The sequence below is a fragment of the Etheostoma spectabile genome, chromosome 13 (assembly GCF_008692095.1).
Source record: "Etheostoma spectabile isolate EspeVRDwgs_2016 chromosome 13, UIUC_Espe_1.0, whole genome shotgun sequence".
NCBI classification, from domain to species: domain Eukaryota; kingdom Metazoa; phylum Chordata; class Actinopteri; order Perciformes; family Percidae; genus Etheostoma; species Etheostoma spectabile.
In genome coordinates, this window is record NC_045745.1 from 12,295,810 (window position 1) to 12,306,444 (window position 10,635).

The following is a 10,635-nucleotide window of genomic DNA, read 5'->3' on the forward strand; positions in this document are numbered from 1 at the left end:
GGGAGGGTTAAAAGTCTGTGTCAGTGGTGGTCCGGGGCCTTCTTGATGAGGCTTAAGACCGTTTTATGGTTCTGCATTGAATCGACGGCGTACCCCCGCAGACCCCGCTGGGTCTTCGCCGGACCCTACGCCGTAGCCTGACGTGCACAAAAAAATATAACTACACGTTGCGGCGACACACGACTCTCTGTCGTGGCTTGGCAGCGTTGCGTTTCCCCTGAATTTCCTGCTTCTCCTTCTCCATAAACAACATGAAATCAAGGAGAGGGTTAACTTTTTTTGCTAAAGATGTCTCACCGTGGTCAGAAAACACAGAGGGGAGACACTTTGTTTCTCTCACTATCTGACTCTGGAGTCAGTTCTCACTCCAAAGCTAATCACCGCCACTCTCCACACACACACTCTCCCCCCCCACACACACACATGCTAGCTCGACGAACACACCAAGTACAACCACCAGGCCACTTACGTGGGCTACGGTGAAAACTCTGCATGGAGCATAAAACGGCCTTTACTGCTCAGGGGAAGAAACTTTTTATGGTGTGAGGTTTTGGTCCTAATGGACTGCAGCCTCCTGCCAGTGGTAGTGGGAGGGGTTCAATCAGTTTGTGTCCAAGGTGTGGTAGGTTAACCGAAGAATATTACTGTTCAGCGTGTGTTATGACCCCTCCCTTTACTGCCTGCTGTTGGCTTCTCTGGCTTTCCTGGCTGAGCTGGCAGTTTGGGAGGGTTCGTCAGCTAATTGGTTGACACCTGGGTAGGCCTCAACCAAGACTTTATACAAGTCACGTCTCATTGTTCTCTCTCTGCCTTCTTCTAGGCTGCACACCTCCCGGTTTGGGGTTGTTTGACCACTTCTGTTGCAGTCGTCATTTATCCACAAATCTTTCACTCGCCCACACACCACACACACTACTGATACCATTGATTCCTCACTCGTTGGTTGAGTGGTAAAGCAGGTGCACATGTACTGAGAGGTTTATGCATCGACATACAGGTCCAGGTTTCAAGTCTGACCTGGGACGATTTCCTCCATGTATTTGCCCTCTCTCTCCCCTTTCCCACATAGCTGTCCTGTCAAAAAAGGTGGAAAAGCCCCAAAAATAATCTTAAAAAAAAGAAAATAGGTATTTTGTTTAGTTAACAATAAACATTTAACTGTTACTTTAACCTGCCTGGTCTCCCCTCTTTGTCACATGCGTTGAACTGGTTTTTGACACGTGGAACATACAGTACCAATACAGGTGGTGATTTCAATATCTGTAAACTGTAATTATTAGTTTCATATGTTCTACCAAATTGACTGTAGGCCTAATGTTCTGAATGGTTCCTAAAAATCCAGTCTCCATAACCAAAATAACCAAATTAAACTATATGGTCTTTTCTAAAAAAAACCTTCTCTAATAATCCAGTTACAAATCGGTTCCTTTCTAGGAAATGATAAATAAATGAAAGCCTGTTTTTTTCCTATTACTATACAGTGACAGACTATTTGTTTACTGATTAACTGATTATATATTATACTGATAGACGGGGTGAGGTGATTTACATTTCAATCACTCATTGTGTGGGCAATTTGTGAGCGTAATGGAGTGCTTTGTGAAGTAAGAAACAGCAAAAAAGGCCATTGTCAGGGGATAGCATAATTAAAAAAGACTGTAATGTTTATGTGTATAAGCAAAAAGCAAGCTGTTTTTGCTCCCTTGCCTGGTTGGTTTTCCCTTAAGGTCAGCCAGCTGCGGAGAGATGGATAGTGCCGTCTTGAGTGCTTATGAGGTGAGGCACACAATAAGGCAAATGATTCAGTTAGCATAATGATAACGGTCCTTTTGCATACTGTAGACACTATTTCATTTCCACTGAAGTGGCAGTATCCAGATCTGGCAGCGCCGTGTGTGTTTTTCCATCAAGCAGAGACAAGAAAGCTCTGACATAACTACTTGAGGCTATCAAAACAACTTCCATATGCCTGTCGTCCTTCATATTTATGGCTCCGAGATGACAAGGTCAGATGACGTTGTGAGCAAAGAAAAAGATGCAGGATGCCATGTAGTGCCTGTAGTGGAAACAAAACCAAAGGGTTGCTGTCTAAACCTGTGCATGCCCACTGAGCAGAAGACTTGGCTTTTTGCCCATCTGCTGTCCATCACCAAGACTGAGAGCCGGCCACTGACAGGGTGTGATTTAGACAGATGGATGGCCAGACATGTGCTGTTTGTTGCCGAGAAGGTCGAACAGCAGTGTGAAACTTTACAGCCGGCTTTGAAAACCATAACTCAGACCCTCTGTCTACAGGCTGATTAAAAATGCACGCTGGGCATTTAGGCTATAAAACTGGGAAAAGAACAAGAATAATTTACATCACAATCGGAAAACTGTAATTACACCATTGTGACTCAGCAATCAATCTGGTGTGCGGTGACTCTAGAGGTACATATCTACAGGATCTAATGCACAAAAACTTTACATTTTTTTGAGTAATAGTCCTAATGTGCTGAAGGCATTCAAGTGTGGTCTTCAGGTTAATCAATGTATTGCCAATCTTGTTAGCAATTATTTTAAATTTCAACCTGCTGGTAAAACAATGATGATACTGTGTAAGTATGACCAAACCCTGATACATTTGGTGACCTGATACATTTGGTGACTTATTCCCCTCATTTATGATTTTCTTATAGTGGGGTACCTTAAAAGGCATAAGTTGGAGCGGAACGTTTGTTTTGCTAGTTTTGTCTCAGTCTCAGTTTCAGTACATGATAACACTGAATTCAGTCCTTTACCCAAATGATAGATTGAATAAAACATTCCATATTTGTCCAGAATAAAGGATCATCTTTCACACCAAGATGAGAAATTCTTTTGGTAACACCAGCAATGGTCAAGGGAATGGGAACAATAGAAAACGCAGTGGTTGCAAAGACTAGCACAGCAGCAACTGTCAAAGTGCCCCAATGATTGTCAAAACAACATTCTTACATTTTCTTCCCAGCTGCCTCAGCTTGTCAACTATGTCTTCTGTTTTTTTTGTTGTGACTCTATCAGGTAACATCTTTGGAAAAACTCAGGGGCTACTTGTGGTTCTGCATTACACTACATCCATAATTCCTCAAAGTATTGGCTTGTTTTTTTGGCGTTAGGTGGATTTTACATTCCATCAATATTAAACCCAAGGTAGACCCAACACTGCTGAAGAGTTATTTGATGCAATGGAAAATCAGGTTGAGGTTAAGGCAGTAATTGTAGTAGTAGATGTTTTGTAACAGGAAAACATCAGGAATGTGTGTTATTGTTTACATAATGTCAAGTCAAATCCACCCAGACCAATCAAAGTTTGTGTAGCATGAAGCTCGTAATAAAAAATGTTGGAATAAAAAAAGTCTCTTTTGGCAACTGCTGACCACCTCTTTCACTTCAACACTGCTGGGGCAGGGCATGGTTGTTGTTTGTACACTTATTCCCCGTTTACATGTACGTGGTTATTTAAAAAACTGAGACATTTCCCTTCGTTTGTACCCTTTGCTTACATGTAAACGGAGTAGTCACCTCTAAAAACGAGTCTTTCTAAACAGAACTGGCCAGAGTGAATATTTTGGAAAGCTTTGTTTGCATGTTTGCATGTAAACTGAGACAAACGGAGGTTTAAGCCGCCGAGGAAGTGAGGAAGACAAGAGAGAGGAAGTGATTTGTTGCTGTTGTTGCTATTTTGGATATTCTGATTGGCTAACTTGGGCTTGAGCTTCTCGTTACACTGCCACCTACAGGTTTGGCATGCTCTCAACAGAATATATACACGGGTATGTGTAAATAAACACTTTTCTGAAAACTGACAGTTATGCACAATGTTATTTTTGAAAATGAAGAGGTTGAAATGTCAGTTTATGAAAACAGCCGGCCACACGTGAGCGTAGCATTAGTGTTGTTTCTTTCTTAAACCTACATAGGGACTATTCATGTTATTATTGTGAGCAGTGTACTGTGTCATTCTGTGTAAAACAAATAACACTGATGGAAGAACAAACTTTATTTAAGCCAATATTGATTTAGATTCCATATAAATCATTTGCTGACATTGGCAAACAAAGGCTACTCCTCAAAGAGAGGCAGAAGCAGCAGAACTGGACAAACTGGGCGGAGCCACAGCACCAGGCACAGCTGGTATGATCATATTAGCTGGCTAATAATAATAATAATAATGAGTCTGGTTAAAGCTTTAGTGCGTACGTTTTTTATATTAGTGGACGTCCGTTTCATTCAAGCCACTGCCAAATGAGTAAATAGTAAGCTAATTAAGACTATCAGCGCCTCAAAACTTGCTCTGTATTTTTCAGTATGACAGAAAATTGTGTTTTGTGCACAGAAAATCTAGCAAAGATAATTACCTCTTCTGAAGAGTCCATGTGTTTTAATTTTGTGTCTTCCTTGGCTACAAGCAACTGTGTGGAGGAGAGGTGGGGGTGGTACATGATCATCGAAGGCTTGTATCATGTTGTTACTTAGAATTCCTCATGGGGGAGACCAAAGCTATGCACTATTGCTTTAAAATGTCTGTTCATTACACCGCTATGACTATGATTGGATGCTACTAGTCAGCAGGTAGACCGATGGAGTAGCAAAAGGTGATGCCAATCAGCTAATGATTCTCTCACTGCTTGAGTGCCTAAGGTCAGTCCCGATGTGACATGAATTTTTACTTTTTTCATGCAGCACCTCTTAGGATGGGTCCAGTCAAACACTTTGGGAAAATTTGATCATTTGAAGTGCACTGAACATAAATGATGATGCAGAGTTGTTGCATGTGGACATCTTTTGTGGGAGACTGGGTTGTGTGAGAACTCAAATGAACAAGATTTGAACATATTTGGCAGTTTATATGATGAGTTTAAAATGTCCTAACTTCTTTCTTTTCTCATGTTAATGTATACTAAAAACAACATGACTGCAAATAGCAATCAATCGTTGAACACAGATGTAGAAAGTAAACCTGTCACAGACATTTTCCACTTGGCGCGTCTGGGCTGCGTTCCGGTTTTGTTCCGTCCTCTGCCACGTGCCATACCACACTGGGAGTGTCTCAAAAGTGGAGTGTCTCAGAAGCGCGACTCACATATTTTATTGTCCCTTTACAGAACAATCACATGTTTCTAAAGCTAGTATCTACCTTCAAGCACTCCTGTAATTAAAGGTGCCCTGCCACACGTATTTCATTACTTTGTGGTAATGCCTGAAGTTCTACCATGGACTTTGTCACATTTTTATGGAACAAATGCCTTGTTACCTTGTTTCAAGCCATTCTAGCGTGGTAGAAAAAGCTGCAGGAAGACTCAGCTTATTTGTGCCAGTTCTCATTAATATTCAACAAGCTAAGTTGCTTGACTCTGATTGGCTATCAGCTAGCCAATGAGAGCCTGGCTATCAGTATACTTTACCCAGCGCAATTAGGCGAGCTCATGAATAGTAATGAGCTCGGGCAACATGACATCAGACTGACCAGCTTTTGTAATCAGCCTGATTTCTCTGTTTATTTCTTTTCAGTGGCTAGAGCTGACAGAGGAGGTAGCAGTTCATTTTCACATTCACCACATAACACAAACGCATATAGACCATACATATTTAAAAAAATGCAAGTAAAAATGGTTTTGTGTGGCAGAGCACCTTTAAAGCTCCATGATTTCTCTTGGATTTGTGATGTCTTATTGTGTTTTTCCACTTCCAAGATGAATATCTCGTTGTCCATGGTGTTAAAAAGGAGACATAAACGATATTGGGGGGGGGGGGGGGCTCGCGTGAAAATAGACCTGCCGCGTATTTTCAGCGGAGAGCCGCTTCACGCACGCTTCTGGGACGCGCCATGGCGCACTTGGCGCACGTGGTAAAATATCCACCATTGACTTGAGTGGCTGTGATTGCTAGCGGGACCCGCGGCGCCTCTGGAACGCAGTGGAAAATACCGGTTATGATGTCTCAAGATTTGACTATCTGTCTCTCTCTCTCTCTCTCTCTCTCTCTCTCTCTCTTCTTCTCTCTCTCTCTCCTTTCAGACAAACCAGAGGATAGATCGGGGTAGAATTTCCTCAGGGTCTGACCAGGGAGGGAGAACCTGGAACTGACGTGTCAGGCCAAGGCAAACCCAGTGAGACCACACACACACACACATACACACAGACACACACACACACACACACACACACATTGTAACCAGTTAAAAATGTGCCATGGGTAGAAAAAAGCACATTTATATATTCATCTAAATTCCCGTTATTCGTTATTATGTTCATATGAGTGTCTTGTTGCACCGGTACGTGGAACAGTGTGTTTTTTCTTTGCAGTTGTGAAGATAACTTTTACAGCAGCATACAGAGTTGAGAAACGATTAAATCGCATGGGGATGTACACATTTACAACTCACAATTCCAGCAGTCTGACAGAAACAGTTCTACTGTGTGATGTAAGCATATATGGGAACATTAGTAGTCCTCTAAATACTTATATATGAATAGATTTGACTCTTGTCTCTTTAGTCATTTAAAAAAAATGCAAACTGAAAAGGGTAGTTGGGGCAATGTTAGATCGGCAAGACGTTGGGTCAAATCGGGTTTAAATTTTGTTGAATTAGCAATGACAGCTGGCTTAAAATGTGAAATGTCACTGCGGGGACGATGGGAACGAAAGGTTAGAGGAACCATTGGCTCTAGGACCAGTCCCTTCACTGGGAGCGGAGGTCTCCTCTAATGAGGAGTTGGAGTAAAGCTGATGGATAAGAGGGTTGACGTGATACAAGCAAATGTCACAGAGAAGAAGAAAAAGCTGAAAAAAGAAAGACCTGAGGCCAGACAATTCTATATGACCATTTCAGTATACATAATTACTTAATTGAATGGCTGTTTTTTTCTTTTTCAGGAATTTTTAAAGGTTGGATTTGAAACTGGCCTGTAATTATGGAACACATCAAAATCACTGTGTGATATTTTGAGCAGGTGTTTAATTACCACCCCTTTAAAGGCGGAGGAAAGAGCAGAAAGGGGCACCAATGATAGTGAGGGGACTGGGTCCTAATATCTAACAGGAGGAATTTTAGCAGAAAGACTGTTGAATAGGCAGGGTGTTATTCTTGTAAATGTTCTGATGGTATCTAGGGAGACTGTGTGAGACAGAGAGTGCACAGTAGAAGTTAGGTGTTAAACCAAGTTAACATATTTTTGTACACAGAGCTGAGCACAAAGACCAGTATCCAAGTGATGTCAAAAATGAACCTCAGAACGAGAGCATCAGAACACTCTTGCTTAGGCTGTAATTCCACATGTATCATCTGTTAACCAAGGTCTTGTTTTGTTAGATTTTTTGTGATATGAGATGTAATGGAGTGCAAATGAAGCCATTTGGACACTCAGGGGTGAGTAAAGGAATGAGAGTTTCAGGCTATTCAAACATGAGTGTAGTTGGTTCTGTATCATATTAGTTTGTTGACAAGGCAGTTCAAATTTGATTGGGACAAAATAATCATCAGATGAGGCTGGAGCTATGAATATTACATCAGAAACAGATTGTGATGTAACCACACTTGCGGGTGTGGCATTGTAATTGGTGTTATAAATAAGTAAATTCCAATGTGGCCATGAATAACAACCTTAAAGGTGCACCATGAGTCACTTCTGTTGACGTTCAAACAAACCCCTACCCCCTACTACAAAAAGTATCAAAACATCCATCAAAACCTTTCAAACCACTCCCACAGAATAACATTGCCAAAATGCATATAGCTGCATACAGTACATACACAGCTTGTGTTTGTGCCCAGCACAGTTAGCTCTTTTTCACTCTCGAGTAGTCTTACAAAGAGGAGAGCGGCTGTGGCTCAGGTTGTAGAGCGTTTGTCTACCAATCAGAAGGTCAGTGGACCCTGCAGTCTGCTTGCCCCGGATGCTGCGCCAGCATGAGAAGTCATGAAGACTAGAGAAGGGGTATTATAATGATAATAATGATAATAATAATAATTTTATAGCACTATTCAAGCTGCTTTCCAGACCGGAAATCAAAACCACACACCACTAAAGTCAAGGGTCGAGTCACAACATAGTCCAGTTATGAAATCTGTATTGCAGAAGAGGCTTAACAGAGTGTACAGGCATACCTTTGTGTTGTTAGTTTTATTTATTTTCGTGTGAATCTGAAAAGGAAGGAACAACATACAGGGTAAGGAAACATAATACAAAACATGTAAGCAGTCGTTATAAAGAACTGAATGAAAAAAACACCGCTATGGGTAGCACTGCCACAAGGTGGGATCACAAGACAACAATGGGGCCAGTTAACCCCACTAAATTATCCAATAAAGAGAATAGTTGACAGATAGGCAACTATTACCAATAAATATGTATATAACTAGATAACCCACAAATAAGATACTTAGAACATTACTACAGGCTAAATACACCAAATACTAACCCAGAGGAATATTAACTGACAAAATGTACAGACTACATATGAATGAATGAATACCAGACCAGAGGTGCATTGAATGTAATTACATTAAGCACAGGCTTGACACATATGGAAGCTAACACTACACCAATGTAATTACAGTTAAGTGGGTCCAATTAGCATAGCATTAACTCAGCACTGATGATTATACACAAAACCATATTAATATGAGACTTAAAGTAAACACTTTAATGGATGAACAGTCAGAAACAAAGGCATTAAGATATGCTTTTTTTATTTTACTGGACTAACTACTGGAACTATCAAAGCTCTCCAGATCTTGTGAACTGCTTGGCCGGATGGAACATACTACTCTGAGAGGGGGACAGAATAAACCACTATAGAAGAGGGGAGGGAAGAGTCTCAGTGGTGCTGGCCCTTATGACACCTAAACTAGTCAGAAATGTAATTTTTAATCCTAAATCAAAGCAAGATTGTGTGTGTGTGTGTGTGTGTGTGTGTGTGTGTGTGTGTGTGTGTGTATGTGTGTGTGTGTGTGTGTGTGTGTGCGCTCCTAAAACTCTCTATGATTCTCTGAAGGGTAGAAAAACACACATACACACACCAAACCAAACACTGTGTACTTTAGACTGCCTCTGTCCACCAGCCCCCCGCAGTCTCCATACTTGGCATAGAGACAAGCTCGCTACTTGTATTCATTTTATAAAGATGAAAACACAATCAATACAGTGAGCCAGGAATTGGAAGTCATTTTCATTAGAGCAGCTGAGAGTTGAGCAGTCATTACCAGCAGATAGCACGGGGGCCCCGGCTGCAGGCAGACATTTGTATTCTAGACGCCTGCCCTTCCTCTCTCCTTGCAGCCCCATCTTACCTCTTTTGTCCGTCTCTGTCTATCTTCCTCCTCTGGATTCACTTTACGCCCTCACAACATCCCCTTCCACCTACAGAAACTATTTTTTTCTAGGTCATGTATCTCACTCCCTCATATTTATATATTTAATAATTATTTACATTTCATTTCATCTGGAGAGCACTTGAAATAGACATGGCACTCTCTTGTTCGAGCCGTTCACCACACCCATTAAATACACTTGTGGTTTGTTTGTTTTTGCTATTGAGCTCCAACTGCTATTTCATTTTCTTTTCCTAGATTTTTTTAAACCATCTTTTTGTCTCTTCTCCTATTTGCCTGCTCCCTCCACACCACATGTTTTCAAATGGAGGGGAACAAGTTAAAACACCGCAACAAAATGCAACAAGAGAAAGCATCAGCACACACTCGGGGGAAATAACAATAGCTGGCAGTGGCCATTGGAAGTTGTGGCAACAAAATTGAGGTGTTTTGTCTTGTTGTTTTTTTTTCTCTTCACCCTCGGTGCTCTGGGCTCATTGTCATAAAAATGGAATCTGTCACCATGCTATAGACCTCAGTCAAGGTAGAAAAAAAGAACAAATACAGATGCTTGGTAGGCGCCCACCTACACAGCAACACTCATTAGTATACGTGCGTTGAAAGCTTGCAATTTCAAGACAAAGCTGCTTCCCAGTTATTGTTGCTCTTAGCTTTACACAGAGGGAGGAATGCCATTTTAATAAGTCTTCTTTTTCACATCTTAACTCTCTTTGATTAGCCTTTTTTTCTAGTAAACAATTGCTAGAGTCTATTAAAAAGGAGGTTTATTTGTTAATCTTAAGGACTATAATTGTGGGAAACACTCTAATTTCTTGTTGTCATATAGTAAATTCCACACTGACGTGTACTTTATTAGGGGAATAGCCCCCCTTTTATTTGTGACTGTATGGCATTACGGGCATATAGTACTGATAGAGAAAGAACTCTTCTTGGTGGTGCAAGGATGCTCAGACATCCCAAGATTTGAGTCCAAAGATGCATTAGGGCCGGCTGTGGCTCAGGTGGCCTGCCAATCGGTAGGTTGGTGGTTGGATCCTTGGCCCTGCAGTCCCATGTTGAAGGGTTCTCGCAACACCGAACCCTCAGTTCGGATGCTGCGCTATCGGAGTGTAAACGTGTGAATGTTCATCTGATGAGCAGGTGGCACCTTGTACGGTTGCTCAGCCACAGTGTATGAATGTGTGTGAATGGCAAATGGTTCCTGTACTATGTAAGAGCGTTTTGAGTAGTCGTAAAGACTAGAAAACCGCAATGTGTATATATATATATATATATATATA

The 10,635-nt window shown here is 41.3% G+C and overlaps 1 protein-coding gene across 1 annotated transcript in view; it reads left to right on the forward strand.

The window, feature by feature from the left end:
• LOC116700210 (cell adhesion molecule 1-like) overlaps positions 1–10,635 on the forward strand; it is a 393,444-nt gene that overhangs the window by 322,261 nt on the left and 60,548 nt on the right. Inside the window, 4 exon segments of the mRNA XM_032533207.1 lie at positions 3,320–3,329; positions 6,055–6,092; positions 6,094–6,130; positions 6,415–6,416. Coding sequence (XP_032389098.1) covers positions 3,320–3,329; positions 6,055–6,092; positions 6,094–6,130; positions 6,415–6,416 — 87 coding nt within the window.